Source organism: Emydura macquarii, unplaced genomic scaffold, assembly GCF_026122565.2.
Source record: "Emydura macquarii macquarii isolate MOO-44397 ecotype Brisbane River unplaced genomic scaffold, CSIRO-AGI_Emac_v2 contig_1348, whole genome shotgun sequence".
Classification (NCBI taxonomy): Eukaryota; Metazoa; Chordata; order Testudines; family Chelidae; genus Emydura; species Emydura macquarii.
The window spans coordinates 22,802,555-22,828,106 of NW_027131485.1; the positions used below are offsets into that span (position 1 = coordinate 22,802,555).

At 46.4% G+C, this 25,552-nt stretch overlaps 1 protein-coding gene across 4 annotated transcripts; it reads right to left on the minus strand.

Moving 5' to 3' along the window:
• Positions 1 to 517: 517 nt before the first annotated feature.
• RNPS1 (RNA binding protein with serine rich domain 1) lies at positions 518 to 19,155 on the minus strand. 4 transcript variants are annotated; one of them, XM_067551431.1, is made up of 9 exons: positions 19,036 to 19,054; positions 16,021 to 16,117; positions 15,679 to 15,870; positions 15,204 to 15,359; positions 14,694 to 14,885; positions 11,460 to 11,562; positions 10,158 to 10,311; positions 9,455 to 9,596; positions 518 to 1,632 (listed from the first exon to the last, which is right to left on the minus strand). In XM_067551431.1, exons 3-9 carry the CDS (start codon positions 15,747 to 15,749, stop codon positions 1,527 to 1,529), a joined length of 924 nt encoding a protein of 307 aa, XP_067407532.1. In that variant the 5' UTR covers positions 15,750 to 15,870; positions 16,021 to 16,117; positions 19,036 to 19,054; the 3' UTR covers positions 518 to 1,526. The 4 variants fall into 4 exon arrangements, with proteins under 4 accessions (XP_067407532.1, XP_067407531.1, XP_067407535.1 ...); XM_067551430.1 differs by lacking the exon at positions 16,021 to 16,117 and having other exon boundaries at positions 19,036 to 19,155; XM_067551434.1 differs by lacking the exons at positions 15,679 to 15,870; positions 16,021 to 16,117 and having other exon boundaries at positions 19,036 to 19,077.
• Between the last annotated feature and the right edge of the window lie 6,397 nt (positions 19,156 to 25,552).

The following is a 25,552-nucleotide window of genomic DNA, read 5'->3' on the forward strand; positions in this document are numbered from 1 at the left end:
GTGATTTTCAAGAGCAAGGGAAGGGGATTAGAATTCCACCTGGCTGATTCCTTTGGCATCTGAGAACAGCATGGGTCTCCCCACAGATTCTAACCCATAATAGTAGAAATTCAGGAGTGGCATCAGCCTGCTTTAAAAACTAGTAGCAATGTGTCATGCTCTCTGCCACAACTGCACAGAGGGGAATCCCTGCTCAAGTCTTGCAGATGAAAGCTGGAATGGCAGGGGAAGACAAGGAAAGAAAATGCAATTCAACCTGCACTTGCTTTATTTTTACTCTGTGCACACACAGTGGCCTCATTCAGGTTTCCATCACTGTTCTGTGGCTCAAATTAACTCCATTACTGTTTCTCTTGAGCAGCCAGCTGCCATTGCCAGTAACACAATGCTGGAAGGGGTGAGCTTCAAGTGGAAAAGATTTTATCTTAAAACTTAGCATAAAGGAGATATTCTATTCACTGCCTCTAGACACAATGTACAGGGGAGGCTAACGGTAAAGGAAAGGAACCAATGCACATTCTTTAATCCAAACCTTCTGGTTTATTCAATATGGTCATTCTAAACAAGTGAAAACACAACATGACCTAGGTGCTACACAGTTAAAAAAAAAAAAACAAAAACCCAACAACCCACAAACTTTATAGATTGACTGTACAACAATAGGCGGTAAATTACTTGCCTTTTTCAACATTACCCAAATTAATCCAAAGAGCGTCAGACTCAAACCATCCCCTCTCTTCATTGCTGCAAGGTGGGGTTTTGATATTTTGTGGCCAGTTTGTGGTGTTTTCTAAAAGCGGAAGCATTTACACCATTTGACGGGGAGTTGTGTGTGAAATTTGTACCAAAATCCTTCAGGAAGGGCAAGGGGATCCCTAAAGAGGGCAGTTACAAAATAGACCTTTTCATTCCTGGCCTGTTTCTAACATGCAGTGGATGACTCACGGTGGGACTGGCCAAAAACCATCATAATTAATGTCGCCTAAGAGTTTAATCTCCAGCACCCTGCCTCTTTGTGCAGACAGAAATTTATGATCTCACTATTCAGGACATGGGAGCAGAATGACAACTCAATATTTAAGTTTGGGCATCACCAGTTCTGAATATCTGCACTGGAACCTTGAGGTGGATATAACCCTTCCACCCCATTCTCTTATTACATACGGGTCCCAAAATAAGTCAGTACTTGGCTTTTTCTCCATGACATGCTAAGCCTTTGACAATCACGAAGCAGCAGCCTACTGAGTGGAGGGGCAGAGGCTATTGGTACTTTGTCTGGCAAACAATATGCCACATTTTCAGCCTTCAGACCAAAGCTACTTTTAAAACATTTACGTTCAATGACTGGAATCTAGACGCTGCAGGGCACAGATTGCCGACTGGCCAGGAAACCCTCCTTTTAGTTTGTCATCACTGCCAGGTTTCAACTTCTCACTTCCCCTTACCCATGCCCATTATAAAAAGATACAATATTTAGTCTGATGGGATTTAAGTTAAAAAAATAAAAAGCTGTCCAGTCTTTTGCTTTATCGTGAAGAGTTTGAGCTGGAGCGGCTGCGATGACGTCTTCGGCCTGGAGACCTGGATCTTGACCGTCGGCGAACAGGGGATCTGCGTCTTGGAGACCTGGACCTGCCAGAGGAAGGAGGAGAAAAGCTTCATTAGGAGACAAGGACAACAGGTTTAAATGATTTAACACTTACCTTGCAGCTTTTATCCAGAAGGATCCCAAAACACTTTCTACAAAGCGCTCCAGTGAAATGCATCCATCTCTGGAGTGGAAAGAGGCAGATGAACAGCACACAACTCAGCGAGAAGGAATATTTTGACCAAGGATATCATGGCAAGCCACCTGTTACCCAGAGAAAAAACTGGACATTGGGCTTTTAAATTCTCACCTGAAAGACCATGCACCCATAGAATATGAAAAGAATAGTTAATGGATTTGTGCTTTAAGATAGAATAAAAACAACGAGAGTTCTGTGACACTTTAAAGACTAACAAATTTAATTTTTGTAGGCATAAGTTTTCGTGAGACTCAGCTCACTTCATCAGATGCAGAGGTAGAATGATACAGTAAATAAGAAACAGATATACAAGTGCATAGAGAACAATGGGGGAGGTGGATGAAAGCCACTTGAGGGCTAATGATAATCATTGAGTAGGAGGTGAGCAAAGCAATTACCTCTTGTAATAAGAGACCCATTGGAATTATAAAAAGGTACAATATTTAGTCTGATAGGATTTAAGTTAAAAAATAACATTGGAATGGCTCTCTCATTTCAAAAGGTAATTGCTTTGCTCACCCATTCTCACCTCCTACTCAATGACTGTCATTAGCCCTCAAGTACCAGACTTTCATCCACTTCCCCCATTGTTCTCTATGCACTTGTATATCTGTGTTTCCTATTGACTGCATCATTCTACCTCTGCATCTGACGAAGTGAGCTGAGTCTCATGAAATCTTATGCCTACAAAAAATAAATTTGTTAGTCTTTTAAGTGCCACAGAACTCTCGTTGTTTTTGCTGTATACAGACTAACACAGCTACCCCTCTGGAACTGTTCTAAGATAGAATAGAAAAGTTTAGAGTTTGGAAAAAGGGCTGAAAGGACCTAATAAGGGCTGTCAGGACGCTAGCACAGCACAGATAGAGGGCAGACAGGAGAACGAATGCTGACCACATCTGGCTGGAGTGACAACTAGAAATTTAATGTTGCTAAATTATGTCACATGGGGTGACAACATGTGCAAGAACAAATTGATCAGAAATGTTACTGAATTATGTCACATGCTGAGGCAAGTGACAACTTGTCAGTTTGGTCAGTTTAAAGTGACAAGTAAACTTGTTACAATTTATTAATTAAGCTGACAAGTGAAGTTGTCACCTTGGTCAGCTTGAGGTTATTTAAACCCCCAAAAATCAGTTGCACTTTGGACTGCAGCTTGCTGGGATCCTCGGTAGCTGGACTGAGCCCTTCTATGAACCAACAGCATCCAAGGGACTGCTATACTACTTAGAGTTGACTTGGCCCAAGGGGCTTAGGAACAGAAGCACTTTTTTTTGGTAATGTATGAGAGTACACTTGCTTTAAGATAGCGAAGGATTTATAAACGACCACCTGTCTGTAAATATTGAAATAGCTAAGAGTTTACAAGCGACCATCTGTCTGCAAACTCTGGAATAATTGGGAGTTTGCAAACGACCATCTGTCTGCAAACATAAAATGACTAAAAGTAGGATTGTGCACAGTAAGGAATGAATGCATGCATAGGAAAATACTAGGCCTTTGTATCTTTCTTTGGTTTCATGTTTGTATTATCTACATTTATGCACTTTATCTAATATTACTGACTAAAAATAAATGAGTTATATTGCTTCAGCTAAAGCCCTGTTTGAATTCTTGTTCGGTCACCCTCGGTTGAGGCAATTCCTCTGCTTCCAGAGACCCACACTCCTAAAGCTAAGGCCTTTCAGGCCGCTCTGAGTCCACGGCACCAACCAAGTAAAGACCACTATACTCAATGTATACTCCACAGAAGAACAAAGTTAAGTTGACCCTACTGGCATTGAACCTGGAAATCCAGGGAGACAGGTACTCCAGTGCCAATACTACCAACAGCCGTTCAGCCCTTCTGGCCCAGAGTGTTAAACAAAAACAAGCCAAGTTTGTCACACTGCAACTTCAGGGAATTCTCCCTTAAATAGAAAGAAGGACAGAGCCTAGACTACAAGCAGAAGCCAATAATCTTAACTGATTCCATAGGACCTGTATTTGCATTAATGGGAAGCACAAAACAAGAAGATACCATGAACTTAAAGTCAAGAAGAAAGGATTTTTATTCTGAGGATTCACTAAAACCTAATTGTTGGTAAGTAAATAATCAGACATTCCAAAATGCAGCTGTGCTAGGAGCTCAAAATGACAGCCACTAGCAGCTGGTATCTCTTAAATATCAAAGAGCACTTCCTACAGAGTTTCAGTCTGTCTTGTTTATATACAGCAGATATAAGGCTATACAGTTAAAAACAGTGAGGGACCATTTAAGTTAGCGTCAAACTTTATACCATAATGCATAAGGGATTTCCAACATGTTGGAAAGAAATGGAGATAGCCATAAAGTTAACTCAAATTAATCATACATCAGATTCTCCTTAGTCTGCTATGTATGTCTTTTCTCCCATTGCCAAAACACAGAAAGCTGACTTTGAGATGCAGATAAAGTGTTTATAGAATATGACTCTCAAGAATCCCAACTATAAAGAAACAGATAGTCAAGCTTAAAAGTTTGGTCAACACTATTGTCAAAAGTGTAGTAGCCATCACTATGTTTAACAGAATGTTGACTGCATGGTTTCAACCATATTGTCTTAACAAGGCCCAAGAGGGTTATACAAATCAGATGAACTAACCTGGTACAAAAATTAGGGAAGGACAGAGACTAAATGAAGGAGGGAAAATACAAGAGCAAACCTTCTGAAGGATATTAATAAACAGTGTTTGGTGGATGACGGATATACCATGGATCTTATATCATTTTGACTGAGGTCTAGGGTATGTCTACACTACAACAGCACAACTACCACACACTTTCAGCACAGAAACTTCCTACATCAGTAGAAGAGTTTTTTCCGAAGCGGTAGCGAGGTCAACAGAAGAATTCTGTCAACCTAGCTGCATCTCCCCTGGGGGTTAGGTTGACATAGCTATGTCACACAGGGCATGACATTCTTCATAACCCTGAGCAATATAGCTATGTCAATCTAAGTTTTAGTCCTTAGTGTTGTGATATATCAAGGGCAGAGGGTAGCAGGAGAATACACGAAGGGAGGTATATCAGCCCCAGGATGATCAGGGCTTTATTCCCTGTAGCCTAATTGGAGTCATGAGGGGGCAATTAGGAGCCAGCTGAGGCCAATTAGTGATCAGCCAGGTGCTCCATAAAAGGGCTCCGCCCCAAACACACAGTGCACAAGTTGGAAGGAGCAGAGGTATTGCGCTGTGTGGAGCGAGGCAAGGCGAAGTAGCAGACCGAAGTAGCAGAGTGTGGGAGAGCGGAGAAACCCCAAAAGGAGGCACTGAGCCCAGCAAGGGGCAGCAAGAACATAGGGCCTGAGAGGCCAGAAGGACTGAGGGGGAAAGTAGCCCAGGGGAAGAGGCTGCAGCTCAAACAATAGTGAGCCAGCAGTATACCGCTGCGGTTCATAGGGCCCCTGGGCTGGGACCCGGAGGAGCGGGTGGGCCCGGGTCCCTACCCCCCTTCCCCAGGGAAGACAGGGTGACGGGCACTTTCCTGGCCCCAACAGGAGCAAAGCACGGGATCCACTAGAGGGGAGCCGGCCATCGGCCACACGTGGTGTCAGAAGTGGGATCTATCGTGCAGTGGGGTTGAACCAGGTGGGTCCCAACCCACCCCACTACCAAGATGGAGGATGTGGTGAAGGCCCTGGTCCAAGCCACAGCGACCCAACAGGAAGCCACCCAGGTCCAGGCAGCGGCCCAGCGGGAGGCCGCACAGTTACAACAGGAAACCAACCGCCTGCTAATGAACCAGGCTGCCCAGGACCGGGCCCTACTCCAGGAAGTGGTAGGCCAGCTGAAGGTACTCGTGGAGCGAGGTGCCAGCCATGATGGGGGGCGGACCATACGGGCCAGCCACTACCTACAGAAAATGACCCGGGAGGATGATGTAGAGGCATATTTTCTCGCATTTGAGAGAACTGCCCTGCGGGAGGCCTGGCTGCGAGGTCAGTGGGCCAGCATCCTTGCCCCGTTCCTAGGGGGAGAGGCCCAGAAGGCCTATTACGACATGGCGGCGGAAGCCGCTGCAGACTACACCCAGCTCAAGGCTGAAATCCTGGCCCGATCTGGGGTAACGGTGGCAACGCGAGCCAAGAGGTACCATGAGTGGCGGCATCAGGAGGACAAGCCACCCCGGTCCCAGCTGTTTGACTTGATCCACCTGGCTCGGAAGTGGCTGCGCCCCGAAGATCTCCGCACAGAGGAGATAGTGGAGCTCCTAGTACTGGACCGGTACACGAGGGGGTTACCGCCAGACCTCCGAGCCTGGGTGGGCCAGAATGACCCTTCCACCTGTGACGAACTGATCACATTGGTCGAAAGACAGCTGGCAGCCCGTGAGCTATCCCTGACGCCCCGGGAGAAGACATGGCGGGCCCAGAGGCCGGGCCCTAGCTCTGGTTCCGGGACTATCGGGAGGCCCAAGAAGATGGGACCCGGGCGCCGGGACATTGAGGAGCAGCCCGAGGACCAAAGGGGGTTGGGAAGCATAGGGGGCGAGCACAGAGATGCCCGACCAAATAGCCCAGGACAGAGGGGGGCCACCGGTCATACCGGTGCTATGGGTGTGTGGAACTAGGCCACATAGCAGCCCAGTGCCCCAATGGGGAAGAACCCATGCAGTGCAATCTGGGAGGTCCCGGGGGGTGCTGCAGTCTCATCGGCCTGGTAGGGGTCATAGAGGCCCCCCATGGGTACACCAGGCCAGTAAAGATGAATGGCATCAAGACCATGGCCCTGGTAGATTCGGGGAGTGCAGTTACGCTGGTCTCCGGGAAGCTGGTGGGGTACGACCAGCTGACCCGGGCCAGGCACACCGGGATAACCTGCGTGCACAGGACTGTGAATTTCTATCCTTCAATCCCAGTGAAGATTGAGATCCAGGGGAATACTAGCCGGGTGACAGCAGGGGTAGTCCCTAAGCTCCCCTACCCGGTCCTGATAGGAAGAGATTTCCCTGGGTTCGAGAACCTACTCCCCCCTAGTAGAGTCCGGGGTGGATAGCCAACCCCTGGCGGAGACCAGGAAACAGTCAGTCAGCCCTTCCCCCGCTTTTGCCGAATTTTCTCCAGAAATATTTGCTTCCTCCGGAAGACCCCGGAAGTCCTGGCGGGAAAGGAGGGCAGCTAAAGAATTGGGGACCCAGATACTAGCTGGCACCCAGAAAGCTGCCCTAGCCAGTAGGAAAACCCGTTCGGCAGGCCAGGGGACTGCTCAAGCTAGCGAGGACTCAGGGGCAAGTCCCAGTACCAGCCGAAGCAGGCCAGGGGAGGAAGCGGAGGTAGAGCCCCTTGAGGAGGGTCAGATAGGTCCCCTGCGGGGTAATTTTGGGCAAGACCAGGCCAATAACCCCCTCTACACAAACGTGATGGAGGAGGTAGTAGAAATAGATGGCGTGCCCGTAGAGGGCCGGACTAAGGGCCCTGGACCATACTATGTCCTGAGGCGCGATCTGCTGTACCGTGTGGCACTGATACCGGGGGAGGAGGTGCAACAGCTCTTGGTGCCACGAAAACACATCAGGGCAGTGTTGGAGCTGGCTCACAGTCATTTATTCGGGGGGCACTTAGGAGTAGACCAGACCCTGGACCGAATTTTGAGGAGGTTCTACTGGCCAGGAATACGGGCGGAGGTCCAAAGGTACTGCCTCTCCTGCCCGGAGTGCCAGCTGCACAGCCCCTGGCCTCACTTGCGAGCACCATTAGTGCCCCTACCCATCATCGAGGTGCCGTTTGAGAGAATCGCTATGGACCTGGTGGGACCACTAGAGCGATCTGCACGGGGCCATCGAAACGTACTCGTCATTCTGGACTATGCCACGCGGTACCCGGAGGCCATTCCATTAAGGAACCCCACCTCAAAAGCGACTGCAAAAGAACTACTCCAGGTCTTCGCTAGGGTGGGCCTCCCCAAGGAAATTGACGGACCAGGGGACCCCTTTTATGTCCCGATTAATGAAGGACCTTTGTACCCTGCTCCATATCCAGGCCCTGCGGACCTCAGTATATCATCCACAAACGGATGGCCTGGTCGAGAGGTTCAACCGCACCCTCAAGAGCATGATAAGGAAGGTAGTGGCACAGGATGGGAAAGATTGGGATGCCCTGTTACCCTACCTGATGTTTGCAGTACGGGAGGTCCCTCAGGCATCCACTGGGTTCTCCCCCTTCGAACTATTATATGGTCGCCACCCCCGGGGCATATTAGACATAGCCAAGGAGGACTGGGAGGAGCAGCTCAATGCAGGGAGAAACGTCATCGAGCATGTGACCCAGATGAGAGAGCGGATCGCCTGGGTGACTCCCATTGTGAGGGACCACCTGGAAAGAGCCCAGGAGGCCCAGCGAACCTACTATAATCGATGGGCTAAGGCACGGAAGTTTCAGCCTGGAGACCGGGTGATGGTGCTGGTGCCAACGGCGGAAAGTAAGCTCCTGGCTAGTTGGCAGGGTCCCTACGAAGTCGTGGAAGCTTTCGGAGACCTGAACTATAAAGTGAGGCAACCAGACCGCCGGAAGCCGATACAGCTATATCATGTCAACCTGCTGAAACCCTGGCAAGACCAGGAAGCCTGCCTGACCGCCCGAGAAACGACCCTCCTGACAGACACTCCACGCACGAGTGACCCGCTGGTTCCTCTCCTTGCAGCCTTACAACTTTCGGGTGCAGCATAGGGCCAGATGCCAGCATGGCAACGCTGACGCCCTGTCCCGCCGGCACTGCCTTTCGTCCCACGTAGCCCAACCCCATGGTGTTGAGCAGGGGGGGGGATGTGTGATATATCAAGGGCAGAGGGTAGCAGGAGAATACACGAAGGGAGGTATATCAGCCCCAGGATGATCAGGGCTTTATTCCCTGTAGCCTAATTGGAGTCATGAGGGGGCAATTAGGAGCCAGCTGAGGCCAATTAGTGATCAGCCAGGTGCTCCATAAAAGGGCTCCGCCCCAAACACACAGTGCACAAGTTGGAAGGAGCAGAGGTATTGCGCTGTGTGGAGCGAGGCAAGGCGAAGTAGCAGACCGAAGTAGCAGAGTGTGGGAGAGCGGAGAAACCCCGAAAGGAGGCACTGAGCCCAGCAAGGGGCAGCAAGAACATAGGGCCTGAGAGGCCAGAAGGACTGAGGGGGGAAAGTAGCCCAGGGGAAGAGGCTGCAGCTCAAACAATAGTGAGCCAGCAGTATACCGCTGCGGTTCATAGGGCCCCTGGGCTGGGACCCGGAGGAGCGGGTGGGCCCGGGTCCCTACCCCCCTTCCCCAGGGAAGACAGGGTGACGGGCACTTTCCTGGCCCCAACAGGAGCAAAGCACGGGATCCACTAGAGGGGAGCTGGCCATCGGCCACAGTGTATAAAGAAAAAAGGTGTCTCAAAACCTCCGAAGCTGTTCTGGGCAGGATCCAGTAAAGATCCCGCATCACGTCCCATAGTGGTGACAGCAGCTTCTAATAGATCTTTAAGAATCTGTGTTTACTAAACCAGGAGTGGAGATGCTCAGTCTCCAAGTTTAACAGGTTGGCTGAAATCAAGCCCGGGGAGGCAAAGTTACAAATGATGAAATCTGTGGCAGACAAGATGCTTGGTTCCAGGAATTAAACATGATCACAGCCCTGTTTTGCTTACACACTTCTACAGCACTTCATAAAATATGGCTCACCTTCTCCTCATGCGAGGTGGCGACCTACGCCACATTGGTGGTGGTGGCAGCATCCTCCTTGGTGGGCTAAAGCGCCTGGGAGGCAATCTAGGCCGAGGTGCCAGTACAGCTGTGGCAGTGATTTCCTGACCATCAATTTGTCCTGTTTAGAGTTAGAAAGAATTTGCTAAAAATTTCCAGCACCAGTGCGCTACATACAGCACTACTGCACTCCAGCTACATACTTCAATCCTCTCAAGGCTGCTGTTTGGAGCATTCATGGCACAGTGGTTAAAGCAAGAATCAAGAGGTCTAGATTCTCTCCCCTACTTTGCCACTGACTCACTGTGTCACCTTGAGCAATTCAGACAGTCAACTTAAAAATCACTTCTGCCTAAAAGTATGAAAGGTTTAGAACCTACTATTCTGACGACATCAACATTGATTTAACAAAGATAAGAGGTTTTTTTTTGCAGGGGGCATCATTTTACTTTTTGGGACAGTGCTTTATGTAAGGTCAGTTTGGCTGTTTCCCCTGTATGGTCAGTTTCCCTTGTTTGTGTGAGTCTGTCGCCCAGCAACAGAGGAAGGAAAGACATCTGGGAAAAAATTAAGCAAGTGGGATTGTAGAAATCACTGGCAACTCAGGGACACTGCTCCTTTTAACTCACATCCTCCATGGATTTCTATTGGCCCTGCTGGTTTCCTTGCACAATATACCTACCTCCATCCATGTGCTTTAGTGCCTTCTCAGCATCATCTGGATTCTCAAACTCCACATAGGCATAGCCCTTGGAGAGATGTGGATTTAGCCTGTCGACTGGCATGTCAATCATTTTAATCTTCCCATAAGTGGAAAATATTTCCATGATGTGATCCTGGAGAGAAATAGTGATGCTTAAGGACAGTGCCAATTCCCACTTTAACAACTGGTATTGCTCAGAAAAGCTGAATTGGAGGCATACCCAATACAAGGTCAAAAACCAATACCAACCTCAAGGAAAACCAATCTTATTAGCTGGATCTAGATCAGTGGTTCTTAACCTTTCCAAACTACTGTACCCCTGAAGCCTGAGTCCCACCCCCACGGGGCTGAGGCATGTAACTTAGTTTCATGGCGCCCCTGTGGCTCCAGGCAATTGCCTTTCTTGCCACCCCCAATACCAGCTCTGCACTTGCGACCCCTCTAAAACCCCAGGTTAAGAAACACTGATCTAGATATAGTTTGAATTCCCACCAGCCCCCTATTGCTGCCTATTCACAGTTTCTTCCACAAGATTCCCAAGCCCCAGATAGATGTCTACTGACTACCTTCCTCAAAAAAGGCCAGAGAATCTAGGCTGTGATGAACTGGTCAGGGATGAAAGGTAATGAAATCAGAAGTTTATGTGGGAGATGGCAAGGAGAGGGGCTCTCTGTCTAGGGTCAAACACTCATGCCCACACAGATGTATTTTCTTTCTTTTACATAAAGGATCATTTATATAGCATCATGTAGTTACATGTTCCCTCTACAAAGGCTTCACACCTCACCGGAACCATCATCTAACAAGGAGGACTGAACTAAGCACCACTCCCTGCAGATCCATTGATGACATTCTCAGCTGGCCTCCAGTTATTTTTCAACAAAGTGATCAGCTGCTCTTCATCTTCAAACCAAGACAAATGTAAGCTACACAACACCCCACTAGAGAAGCAGGAAACCAAGTACAGCATTTAAATCCAAGTCCCATGCTTGAGAGCACAGGGCACTAGATCTGGGAAATGGCATACAGGTCTTTCTGAGAACCATACCCTGGCATGGATTGATTGTTCTTGGCTTAAGCCAAGTATATGATCAGTTGCCATGCAAATTCCCACCCCACACACACGTCTGCCAATGCACCTCAACCTTGCATACGGATAATGTAAGAACTTCCAGTACAGTGACACTTGACTGCAGCCTAGTAACAAACTGTTTCTATTTAAAAACCTGTCACTCTCCCCAAGATGTGATAACTCAAGGCTAAAGAGGGACAGGCCATTACCTTGGTCACATTTCTGGTGAGTCTCCCAACATGCACTTTGGTAGGTCTGGGTGATGGACTCCGTCTCTTCCGCTCTTTTTCATCTCTCTTCGGTGGCTTAGACCTGAGTTGAGTATTACAGAACTATCAAATCTCCTGGTAATATACAAGCCAACAACAGAGGCCAATCCCCATAACACATAAAGATGACATACAAAGGATTGAGTTGGGCTTAGATCTTGTTTTGCTTCTTTATAATGAATAGATCTGAAAATCTGCAGGAGTGGAGAGTTTAAAGGATTTTTGCTTGTTTTTTAATTTAGAAATGCCAGATGCCAAGTCTGTTTCTCTCTGGTTTTGCTGGAGGACCTGTCATCGGGGTCTAGAGCGCATGTACTGTGAGTTCTCAGACATTAACTGGGTTCATAGTCAAACCCACCAACCACTTCCATCAACAGGGATTTGGTTTTGGTGGCTTTCTGGCTATGGACACATTATTAGGACGGAAGACCACTGAATCATGAAGCAAGTTTACCAAGGAATGTCACTACCCAGCCAGCAATCATAAACCCCTTCATTACAACCATTTCCACACAATTTTAGCAGCAATCACAGACAGGTTTAGGTGTGTGTTAAGTCTGAAAAACCAGATAAAAGTGATCAGTTCCCAATCATTTCATTGGAATGTTGGCTCTGAAGTCTGACAAATTAAAATTTCAACAATAGCTATTTCATTGCTAAAAATTTTAGCAGAAATAGCAGGCTAATAAATCTATCATTCTTGGGGGTATTGACAGGGTGCAGCTGGCACCTACTTGCTATCAAGGTGTGCCAGGCTGGGGATGATGAATTCTAATCCCATCTCACCCCCAGAATTTAAAGGAATGTCTGCCCAGAAGAGACTGGGGAAAAAGGTGCACTCTCTATCTACTACCAAAAGCCTCCAGTGCATCCTGGATACCAAAATCCAGAATACCTCCCCAACCTTTCCTGGCATCAAAAGCCTAACCCAATGGTTCTCAACCAGGGGTACCTATATCCCTGGGGGTAAACAGAGATCTTCCAGGGGGTATATCAACTCACCTAGATATTTGGAGCACTAGCGAAGTCAGTACAAACTAAAATTTCATACAGTAATTTGTTCATACTGCTCTATATACTCTACACTGAAATGTAAGTAAATTACATGGTAAAAATGAGAAAATAAGCAATATTTCAGTAACAGTGTGCTGTGACACTTTTGTATTTTTATGTCTGATTCTGTAAACAAGTTGTTTTTAAGTAAAGTGAAACTTGGGATACACAAGACAAATCAGACTCCTAAAGGGGGTACAGTATTCTGGAAAGGTTGAGAACCACTGCCTTAACTTGTTAATGTGGAAAGCCAGCTGTTTCAACTTCTGCAATGACTCATTGTCACTGTAAAGATCGGCAACACGCTGAAAATTGCTTACATCTCAATCCTGCAAACACTTACACAAGATTAATTTAGCTATTGTGATTATTCCCATTTGGAGGATCAAAGCCAGGACTGTAAGCGCTTTAAGCAGGAACCATAACTTTTGATAGCCACTGTATGTGTATGTAACACAATGGGACCCTCATCACTGTTTGGAGCCTTCTGCACTATAACAATACAAATAAACAATAAGATATGAGGCCAGCACAAGATAAATATTAATAAGCCATCAAAAGAATACTGTATTGATTAAACTAGACTGAGTGGGAGAGGCAGAGTACCTGGCAGACATGAGGCCTTCTTTACAGACCCCAAACTTTCATACTTAAGATTTGTTTCCAACGCTTTCTAACCCCCACATCTACATGAATAAATGAAGCATTTTTCCTGCATAGCACCTTTGTGGGGGGAAAGAACCAAACTGTCTCCAAACAATTATCTAATACAGACACTTCTTTTATTCAGGGGAGTGGGGGGAACAGTTCTGTACTCAGAAGGAACTGAACTAGATGACTTCATAGGTCTCCATCTCTGGTACCTATGATTTTGACTTTATTAATATCACTAGTTTCATGTGAAGTGAAAAAGTGAAGAATTTTAGAGAAACAAAGAAGCAGATTCTACTCAGTTCAATTTCTATCTTAAAGAAAAACATGATTCCTCACAATTTTTCCACCAGTTTCTCTCTGCATTGCTCCCCTGGCTCTGGCTACAAGTCCGAGTACATAGAGAAATAGTCTTATATGACCAGCCTAACATAGATCCCAAATAATCAGGCATGGACACATTTTAGACAGGTGATTTTTTTCTGTGTGTGGTATATGTGAGAGCCAGTTATGAATTAATGAGATCTTTAAACTAGGCATGTAACAGGATAAACATTTAAACCGTGAGACTTAGCGGGAGGGGGGAAGGCTCCCCCCAGAGAGTGCCAACCGCCCATCTTAGGGAGCTGCTCAGCCAGCATCTGCAGGGGGAGGAGGACCGTTGGGCTGGCTCGTCCCCCGCTTCAAATGCAGTGGCTGCTCAACCAGGGTTTTGGGGGGGGGGGCAGAGGGGGCAGCTGGGTTGGCTCCCGCCCCTCGGCAGCTCAGCCAGCCTGTGCAGAGGATCCCTGGGCTAGCTCATCCTGGAGAGCTCAAGCAGCCCAGCTGCAACAGCTGGAGATCCTGTGCTGTGGGGAGGAACTGCTTGGTTCAGTCATTAACTGAGTTACTCATTCATTAACTGAGTAACTCAGTCATTAACACAAATCACCAGTCAATAACTCCCCCAGTCATCAACACATTAACTCCCCCATTCTTAATTATTTAATTTTCACTTTTAAACAATTAAAACTATTTATAAAGCTGGAATGCAATGTGTGTCATTATTTAAGCTTACAAAGGTAGCAGGTCATAGCAGTAAATCAGCAAACACCTAACAGGCTGACCTACACGACTTTTGGTCTCCCCTCCAAGAGCCAAACCCATATGGTTCTGCTTAGCTTCCCTTCTCCCCAACTGAACTTCACAGTGGAAGGAGCTCAGAGCATTTAAATGTTCTAACTTAAGCCAATTGCTCATTAACTGAATTTTTACATCCTTACTTTAGAATGTTCCTGAAGAACATGTGGTTAGGCTGCAAGTGCAGGTGGCATCCATGGGACTCAACCAATAGCTAGATTATGTCTCTGATATAGATAAAACAGACAACTTATTTTTAAACAAATAGATTATTGCTCTATTCACAAGCCTTCTCACTCTCTAGCAACTTCCCAACCACCTGATCATTTTAAGTGGATGAATCAAACTCACTTGGAGCGGGAACGTCTCCTGTTGTCATGTCTACGTCGAGATGGGCTTGGGGATCCAGAGGAACTGCTGGAACTGGAGCTACGAGAGGTGCTGGAGCTCCCAGAGCGGCTTGATGCAGAGGAGGAACTGGAGCCACTGCTGGAACCAGTGCTGGAGCTGGACCCTGAACTGGAAGTGGAACTGGAGCGGGACCTGTTGGGAAAAAAAATCAGTGTAGAGTACACAGAGGAGAGGATAGCTGAATATCATCTCCAGGTAACTACAGGACAGGAACTGGTGAAATAAAGTGATGAGAGTTCAACCTCACAGCTAACATTATTTCAGCTAAGGGAGAGATTCCACTCTACTCAAAGGATAGTCATTGATTAAACAAAAGGATCACTTTCTGCCCCCCACCCCCTGAGTCTTATAATATGGGAAACCACAATTCAGATTTGTAGCATCTGTTCAGCAATACAACTCACTACTACTTGGGCTGTCACTGGGAAGCACTAGAGAAACTCTGGTTACCTGGTACTGCTGCTACCAGTAGAAGCGCTGCGCCTTTTGCGCGTTTTGTCCCGACCACGATCCTTTTCACTAGATTCCTTAGTGGATGCTTTGTCCTTTGACCTGTCCTTGGATTTGTCTTCAGTCCGATCTTTGCGTTTGGTTGGAGAGGGAGCCCTTTAAGAACAAAAGATCAAAAGAAATTATTTCACTTGAAACAAAACAAAAACAAAACACTGAACTTTAAAAACCAACTTAGGATAACCATTATTGCAGGGCCAGAGCACTAAAAAAATATTAAAAATTCCTAAACACAGATCACAAAAGTTTATGCTACAGAGAGACTTTAAAGAAGAAAATCAAAGTTGTAGTTTAAGAAAATTCTCATTGTGAGAAGAAAACTATATTTCCAATTTCACATCCTCACTGGAAAGACCCTAGTATCCTACATATCCCCAGTGGGGTTAGGCCTAGAAAATTCAGACAGAATTATTACCTAGTGCTGGATTTTTTATTATTTTCTTTGAATCCTAGCAAACTCTTCTTTTTCATTCCTGAAAACTCCATTTTCCCTTCTGAGGCGTCCCAAGCAGCACTGGATGGGCCTCACTTATCTCAAATCTCACTTCTAACTCCTTGATTCTGAGAAACGATCCCTAATCGAGTGCAATAAACTCCAAAGAGCGGCCTAGTGACAAGATAAAAGGGTTTAGAAACAAGAAATTAACGTATTGGCAAAACCAACAAACCTACTTATCAATAAAGGCAGCACAAGGGGGTCAGCTAATGAGATATTGACAATATCATATTGTACACACAGAGTACTATAGTTACTCACATTGTTACATGCCAATTAGAGCCAAACATCTGTGCTCACACAGAGATACACACTCTCCATCTGCTGAAGACTTGGTATGGATGCTTCAAGGTGTCAGCTGACATTTTCATAAGAGTACAAAGGGTACAAATTAGCAAACTGAGATGTATGGCAGACAGGGAAAACATGGATTCTCCACCAATTTTTCTCTGCCAGATAGATGTACCTGTGTTGCCTAACCTGCCTTGTGACAATCACCCTCCCCTCAGAGGACTAAGCACTTCTTCCTCTAGATCTAATTGCTGCCACAACATATGTTGGTCAGCAAAGGGGTGTTTCCCAAAAGCACTGCAGGGCACACCGTCCCTCTATTTTCAGCAGGTGCAAACTTCCTCCATTGTTCTGCCAGCCTCAGATGGAAGGGACTGAGATGAGCAGGGGGTTGGACTAGATGACCTCCTGAAGTCCCTTCCAACCCTATATTCTATGAGGAACCAAGTCCGATGCATTGTTGTAACTGCAACAGACCTTGTTCGTAACTCTCTTGGTGGAAGGCTTACATTGGGCTCAGATCTCATCCATCCCTACAGATCTCTTTGTACTCTTGATGCAAATAAAGGACACAAATGAACACCCCATTAATTCATATTAAAATACTAGTCATGAGCTCAATCTTAGGTGCAATCCATAAGAGCTCCTTATATCCCATATGTAACATCGTGTCCTAATATATCTTTATATTTTGACTAAATTGGTGGATTGCTTACCATTTAATAAAGACACTAGTTGTATGTAACCTAACAGCCATTAAGAGCAGTGGCTAGGTGCTCCTGTTTCGTTTATGCTTACTTTTGCCTATTTATATACATGAATCTTTCTAGAGAGCCAACTTTATGACCACCATAATGGTGACTGTTAACTGTATACAGCGTCTCTTATCTTAGTCAATTCATTACACATTTGGAAGGCAACAGGACTAGACGTTATTTGCATTTTAAAGTGACCATGCATTAGCAGGCCCATAAGACAGGATACGTAATGCTACTAACAATAAATGAAGTTTGATACTTAGACACATACATAAACTAGAGTTTAAAATATCTGGTAATAAGAATAAACTCCATGTGGTTTTCTGGATTTCATACAGTCCTTTGAATGTGCAATTCCCTTACACTGATTTTCTGGGGCAGTTTAATTTATGATTAAAATTGCAGTTGAATGTGTTTTTTGAAAGAGACTACTTTGTAACACACAGATCTGCACTCCTGGCCTTCTTCAGCTTTTCACCTCTGTTTGTCACACTTGGGGGGAGCACAAGTGAGAAGAGGGTTGGGAACATTAACTACTGCTACAGAGAAGGAAAACAAAGACCATGCATGTCTCACAAATAGTTAGCACCAGATGCCACAAGTGTATCAGTGTAGAACTGCATATTTTCATCTAATAGCAGCCTCCAACTGGATCCCAGTTCAAATGAGACAACGGAACAGTGAAGCACGAGGCATTCATCTGTGCCTTCATTCTGTTCACTTGTTCTAGCAGTGCAGGACACTACAATTAACATTGAGCTGCACCTCCTTCAGATGCATTTGCACAGGAATTATATCAGTTAACATACAAATTAGTACACTGAATTTATACTTTCAGTATTAAGCCAAGGAAACTTTCAAACCAAGGCAGTGTTCAAATGCTGTAATGTGCAAAATGTGTTCGCAGTCTCCAAACCCATTTCCTCCCATGGAAATACATATACCCTCACTTAATAGAACACACTTTGTCTTGCTTATTTACTATCAACAAATTGACTGAAAATGTCTTTCTGATGAGACAAGACTGAATTTTTAGGGTACGAAATAAGACTACCCGCATTTTCACCCAGTTGTCACCTATATTCAGCTGAGACGTTGTTCTTAGCGTTCACTGGAGAATGATTCCATCAGGAACAAGTTATGTATATGTCTACAGATAAACATATACATGCATGGATGGCATTTGCAAGCAATCTGCTTTTTTCCTACTTACAGACAATCTCTCCACTAACAAATGAGTGTTTCTGCAACACCTGAGCATAAGTCACACTGAATGTGTTGGTTTGATACATTACTCTGTCTCACTTTCCTGCTCTAAGAGTTGTGCACTGTAGCTCTACCCCCTTAAACAGCTACATTTCAGTGGTGGGTGAGGCAAACTCAGTCTGTCAAAGGCTTCCTGTATGACCTTAGGCAAGTCATTTAGTCTCAGTCTCTCTCTGCTCCAGCTCCCCGTTTGGAAAATGGTAATAACGTTTCCTTTGAAAAGTGTTGTAAGGTTCAATTCATTAGCATGCAAGGAGCACTCAGCTACTACAGCCATAGGGACCACATAAGTACCTAGATAAATAAATGCTGGTGTTCAGTCTATCTCAGTTTGCACCACGTTTTGGGGGTAAAATGTGCTGTAAATTACAATGCCAGCTGCCCTATAGACTTGTTATTGACCACAGCAGCACCTGTGCAGTGCCTTACTATGAACTAAAGATGAAGGCTAAGAAACAGGGATAGAAAGGCACAGCCCCGAGCAGAATCGATACAGACAGGAGTCCTCCTCCTCGAATGCCCCTGCGGTTAGCAGAGGGTGCAGCAGAGCAGACGTGGAGGAAGAGAGCAGTACTGGAGCCTGCCCCGCTCCGGAGGGGAGGGGACACAGCTCCTGCCTGCTCTACCCTCCGCAGTCCCCGCTGCAAAACCCCAGAGGGGCGGCCTGGGCCAGCTGCAGAGCGGCCCCCCCGAAAGCAGGGGCTGGGAGAAAGGCCGGGAGCAGCCCCTGCGGCCCACCCTAAATTCGCAGACAGGCTCTAACCTCCAAAGGTGCCTCCCTTCCCCCACTCTCCCCCGGGGCGGCTTAAACTAGGCCTCGGCCTTCCCGCCCTCCCCATCTGCCATCTCCTCCTCCGCGGTCCCCTCCAGGCCCCTCCTCTCGGGGCCCTGAGGCGACCGCGGGGGACCCCGACGCCTCCCTCAGACCCGATGGAGCCAGATCCCGGCCGCCCCTACTTACATCCTCGGCGCCCCACAGCCACCGCTCCCAGTCCTTCCCGACCCCGTCGCGTTAGACAGACGCGGCGGGGCCGCGCCGAGCGGGAAATGCCGCGGGCGGCGCACACTGATTACGTCACCAGCCAATGGGGGCTGAGGGCAGAAGGGATTTAAAGGGACAGGACAAATAATTGGTGTGTTTCCGTGCCCGCCTGGCTGCTCGCAGCACTCAGGGTTGATAGGGCTGGAATCAGGGTCACCATCTCCTGCGCCGTCCTGCGTGGAGAACAGCCCCCTGGCCCCAGGAACTCCACGCACGGCTCCCACAAATCACCCCATGTGTGACCCCCCCCCCGGCTCGCGTGTCACATGACACGGTCTGCTCATCCCACCCCCATCTGTCCTGGCCCCCTGCACCTCACTGTGTCTGCCATGACCCCACGTGTGGACCTCGCATGATAGCGCCCACATGTCATCTGTCACGGCCCTACACGCCCCACCAGCATCAGACACATTCCTGTGTGTCCCACCCAGGGTCTGCTAGGGCCCCATACCTCCCACCCCACCTTTGCCATGGTGCTGCACTTCCCAACAGACTCCACACTGTGTCTGCCATGGTCCTGCATGCATTCATCAGGTTCAATAAGACATATTCCAAAATAAATAGTTACTAAACGGTCAGGTTCCTGCCCTTCCAAGCGAAAGCAACAAAAACATGTCCAAAGCATGATGTCCAGATTTGAAAATTTTTATTAAAGCTAATGATATAAAATGATCAAATAAGGGTTTTTGAAGGAAAGAGTTTCTGTACTGCCAGGAATAATGCTTAGATTATCCCAAAAGTACAAGGTTTGGTTTGAAAGTCATACAAGACAAAGAGTCCATAATCTGCAATATCCCAGATGAAGGGTTATCACTTTAGTGATACAGTTGAGATATAAGCGTTTAAACATTCGAGTACATCACTCATACAAAAGAAATACTGAGGTCGGTTAGTGGAAAGCAAGTATAACGATGAGTATTGATTGTCCCTCAGTGAATGATAAGATCAGGATAGTCAGTCCTTCAGCAAATACAATCCACAAAACAAAAGTCTTTCTGCGTCGCTTTTCCATTGTGCTCTGATTCATTCCTCCTGGTATTGCCTATGCCCGGTGAGGTGTTCTGCATGGATGTCCCCAGATCACCTGATGGTGTCTGATGCCATGAGATGCTGCATCAGCCGAGCATAACATTGACTGATTCCACATGCCTGCAGCACTCGCTTGCACTCAAAGCTCCGAGGATCAACGCGTGCATTTGTACCTCATAGCCCTTTGTTCTCAAGGTGTCAGCCGGGGGGGCGTATTTCTCCTCCTTTCAAGCTCAGGTGTTGCGGAAGGCCGTGGTCTTGTTCTCAAAGGGGACTGTGAAGTCTACCATGATGATCTTCGGTAATGATGATGTTTGGTCGCAGCTGATTGTCCGTTCTGGGGACGGTGGAGTTCACTGCCACTTTCCCCATGGGTGGCGGGATGGCTCTGACTAGGCAATCCTGGATGGCGCTGTGGCGCAGCTGCCAGGCTCTGGAGTGGAGCTTGCAGCTAAACAAGACACGGGGCAGGGTCTCATTGGAGTAACTGCACCTCCTGCATTGCTTGTCCCGATTCCCATGGCAGATGGCTCCGTTCAGTGGGATGCAGTTGAGCTGGACCCGGTGGACGAACCTCCAGTCGGCAAATCAGGTGAAGCTGTCCCAGGGGAGGTAGTGGTTGCTGGCATCCCACTTGATCATCACCTCAAAGGCTTTGCCCTGGTCCAGCTTCCACTTGAGGTTTTCCACATACTGCGTGCAGACGGCATCCTTTAGAGTCCTCTCCAACATATGCCTGGCTTCTGGGGTGATAATCGTGTTCTTGGTTCTACACTTGATCTCAGCCAAAAGATTGAGCACACTCACCCCACTCATATCTCCAGCAAAACAGTCTCAGAGTACAACATCCTCCTAACACCATCCATTCTCTTCCCTTCTGTGGCACACTTCCATATGCAATGCTTTTGACTCGGATCTGATATTCCTGCAACACACCACCCTTATAGTACAAGATCGCCCTTCTTGACACCATTAATCCTCCCATGGTACAGCACCCCCACTCAATACTTTTAACCCTCCTCCCATGCACCCACAGCATGGCATCCCACCTTCTCCCAGTGCCATTGATTCCCCTCACATGGACAACACTCCTGTGCACCCACGGCACAGCACAACGCAACCTGCTGCATCCTAGCACCTCCCCGTGGTTCAATACCCCCACTCAGTGCTTTTAACTCTTCTGTTTCCTGCACCCACAGCATGGCCCCCCACATTGCCCTTGCCATGTCCCTACATTGCAACAGCTCCATCTAACACCTCCACCTGACACCATTGATCCCCACTCCCTGACCCTGTGTTGTGACTCCCCCATGTCATCCCCACCTTGCTATGACACTGCTCAGAACCTTGTTGAATGATTTAAGTTAATCTTGGAGTACACAAGGCCTAGTCTGTGCTGCTCTCGCATTCAGATAGCAGAGGATTTACACAGCTGTTTAATTGGCACCTCATCTCAAGACCATGCAAGATACCAATGCCCTGTGCCTGAAAGTTTCCCTTTGGAAGCAAGAGTTGGGAATGGGATTGCTCCTGGACCTGGCACAATGCATGCTCAGGATGGCTTTTTGCTACTGATTGTACAGCCTATGAGCTGATGGAGGTCAGTATTCAAATTCATTTCATACACTGCCCCTTTCAGATGCTGTAGTTGGTACAATATGCTTTTCTTTCAAAACACTATGGCTTTCCCCATTGCAACATGGTCATTCTATTGCCAACATGTAGTCTGTGTCTAGATAAAGATCTTGCAAGCAAAGTTTTAACAATTGAGCTCCATTTGCAGGGGGAAAGCCAGGAAATTTCTCAGCCACTTGGAGTTTCCCCTCTGGAAACTCGCTTTCCTGGTTCTAATTTCTTGCAAATACCCCAGCAAAGGAATATGATTCTCCTACATTTCTCTATGGTTTGCATAGTCATTTACTAAATATATTCTGACACGTTATTTACCTTGATCTGCAACTACAAAACTTGGGAAGGCTTTCCCTCCCTTTCCCCCACCCCACACCCAAGACGTCTACAGATAAAGCACTGAGCTATATGCACTAACAACTGAGGTCAAGTGGAATACTGTGCAGAATTATTCACAGATGCAGCTGCGGAGTTTTCAGATAGAAATCTGACTGCATACCTGACATAAAATGCATCTTTCCCTGTCTTCCTTTCAACTTTATTTAACCAGCTCATGATCAGAGCATGTGATCTGGCCATGCACCAGGGAACTAGAGAGAGTTTAGTGAGAAGACAGTAGAGATAATGGTAGAACAAGGTGGAGAGTTTAAGGGAGTTGATAGTCTGATGATGATGCCTTGTGGGAAACCTGAAAGCAAAGTAGGGTAGGCATTGTGGTGCTGAAAACCTGAGTTATAAAGAAGAAATTGTGACGCTACACTAAAAAGACAGAAGGGAGACATAGAATCATAGAAAATTAGGGATGGAAGGGACCTCAGGAGGTCATCTAGTCCAACCCCCTGCTCAAAGAAGTTATCATCATGAAGTTGACAGTGTTTTAAAAGAAATTAGCTTTTTGGCCCTTGTTTTTCTATAAACTACAAGCCACCAACGTGAAGTGTGACAGTCCCAATATGCACTTGTAATTCAGTGGTCAGCATGTGTTATTCATTTGCCTCTGTGCCCAATCCACAAAGGATGAGTTTGTAACTTGAGGCTGTACAGACCCTTGGGGATACGGCACAGACAAAGGGGAACTTGTAACACATATTGAACCAGTAAGAGGGAGAGAAAGTGGTTGTGAGGAAAAGTGAAAGACCCATACTGGATGAACTTCCAGCAACATTTTCATAGATCCATGCCTTCCATGGAGAGCATGTGAGCAGTTCTCTTTTCTTCTAGCACAGGAATCTTCTCTGTCAAAACACACATGCTGTCATCACCTTCATACTTATAGGAAGGTTTGCCTCCCTGGAGGGGGGCCAGAAAGTTAATTCCTCACTCTATGTGTTTGTATTTAATGCATTCCAGCATACATCATGTAAAGTACAAACTGGGCTGACTGCCTGGCTTTTGGCTCCAAGGAAACGTACTTGACTGGGTGGATTAATCCCACATCTTCGGTTCTAGTGCTGTCAAATAGGTGAAACCCCTCAGGTGCAACAGTTGCTCTCCTAAGCTGAAGCATAGTCATGGCCATTTTGATAAGACCTCACAAAATCTTGTTAAGGGACACACCTGTAAAAGGAAGACACCTCAGCCCCTTGAATGCATTGGGCCAAACTATGCACTCATTTACATCCGTGAAGTCTCAATAAGCAGAATCGAGGTGTTCATGAGAGTAGGATTTGTCCCATGATATGTAAAGAAGGTACTCCAGCCAAACTCTTCTATATTAATACCCATCTCTTATCTAGCACTTTTTATTGCTAGATCTCAAAGTGCTTTACAGAGGGAGGTTAGTATCATTATCCCCATTGCAGTAGAGATTTCATGCTCTTTGCTACAGCATCTGCTAATGCAGCACATCTTGCTGTGTATCTAACCAGGTAACCATTATGCTTTTGTTTTCAGGGTGCTGCACCTTTAAATGTCTAAAGATTTTACTGTCTGCAGAGACACGCACAGCAGTTGTTTTGTATTCACTTCAGAGCCAACAGTTATAGTGGAAACACACACACATTGCTGTGTTATGGAGACTTTATTTGTGTTCTTTCTTGATTAAATGTTATCTTAATCCAAAAGGATCATTCTGAAGAAACATATTGGATTGCCCTGTGTGCATGTTAGAAAACATAACTCATTTAAGCAGTCTTAGTGGTAAAGTGAGTAGAGGTAGATAAAATATTTGCAATGGTTAATATCTGAGCATTTTTGCCTTTTGTTTTAACTTAAGAATTGGTCTATTTTTGTGAAGCATTCACTCCAAAATGGATACAAGGAAAATTGTGCAAAAAAGCAAATTGGTGCAATTCTATCTACTTTTTGCTGCCAAATTGCCATTTCTTTGAAAATGTAGCAAATGACATTGTGGAAAACTGTCCTCAGTTTTTCACAGCCCCAATTGTGGTTCTTTTTCTGCATTGATCTTATTGTACTAGTGACAGCTTAGCCTAGAGGAAGTTATATGCTGCAGCAATTTCAAATGAGCAAGACTACCCAGTGTTATTAAAACATCATGTATGCAGTTAGACAGATAAAATCTGTAAGTAAAATGTCAGTGTCATCAGATGAAACATTCCCTCCCCTTTTCTAGGGAGAGGCCCATCAAAGTTATCTTTTGCTAGGCCACAGGAGTATGAGATCAGCCTCTCCTGTGAGCTTGGCATTGTTTCTCTTTTCTCCACTGCAGCATTCCCCACCCATCCAAGGACATAGCAGATGTGATTTTCCACTGCTTTGCCCTTTGTGCTGCCATTTAAACGTGCCAAGTGAGCATGAAACACTACCAGTCTGAACTAGCAGTGTTGTACATTCACTTTGCATATATGTAAATGACTATAGAAGACAGTGGAGCGGTCCTGAACAAGTGTGCATTGTGTAGCCTGGGCATGAGTAGGTGTAAGTCAGAGTATACAGAGCCTACTTTCCTGGGGCAATATTTCTCATGGCACCTGACCTGACAGCATGGCCTGTGTTCCTTATCAGATCTTTTAACTCTCTTTTTTTAAGCCCCTTGTCCAACCCAATTATTTATCTATTACAGATACATTTAGCTTCCCATCTGACTGCATATTCATCTTATCCTTTCCTTGGTCCTTCCCCACCCCTCACCCCTGCCATGCTGTCAGCTCCTCCTCATGTTCTCTTCTTGACAAGAGGCCCAGATTCAGCAAAGACTTGCATGTCATGCTTATCTTCAAGCATGTCAGAAGTTCTGCTGATACAAATTGAGCTACTCATTGTGTGTAAAGGTAAGCATGTGTGAGGCTTTTTGGGATCAGGGCCCTATATTTTAAGCTCTTTAGGGCAAGGAATGAATGTTTTTTTGTTCTGTGCACCACTTCTATGGCCTTATATTAGTAATAACTAATAATAGTTAACTGCAGCTACTCTGTTAATGATCAGATTGGAAGATAATGGGGCATCAATTCATGGGTGTATTATACATTTCACATTTGTAGCTACGTTCTTGATGGTGAAGGGGCCTGTGTCCACCGAGGAGGCAATGCTATCTTTGGTAGAATTAATGGTAAGCAATGTTGTGTAGTGGTTGGAAGAAAGCAGCGTGGGGTTCTGTTCCTCTGCCACTAACTCGCTTTGTGACCCGAAGCAAGATGCTTAAAGGTTTCAGCTCCACCCACCGCAGACTGGGACACTAATGTCCGCGCTCAGAACTGGCTGGGGCTGGGATCGTGCTCTCAGTTCATGGGGGGGGGGGGGGTTTATAAGGGCAGCGCCCCCCCCCCTCTGCGCTGCAGAAGGAAAGGCGCTCTGCGGGGCACGGAAGGAGGCTTGA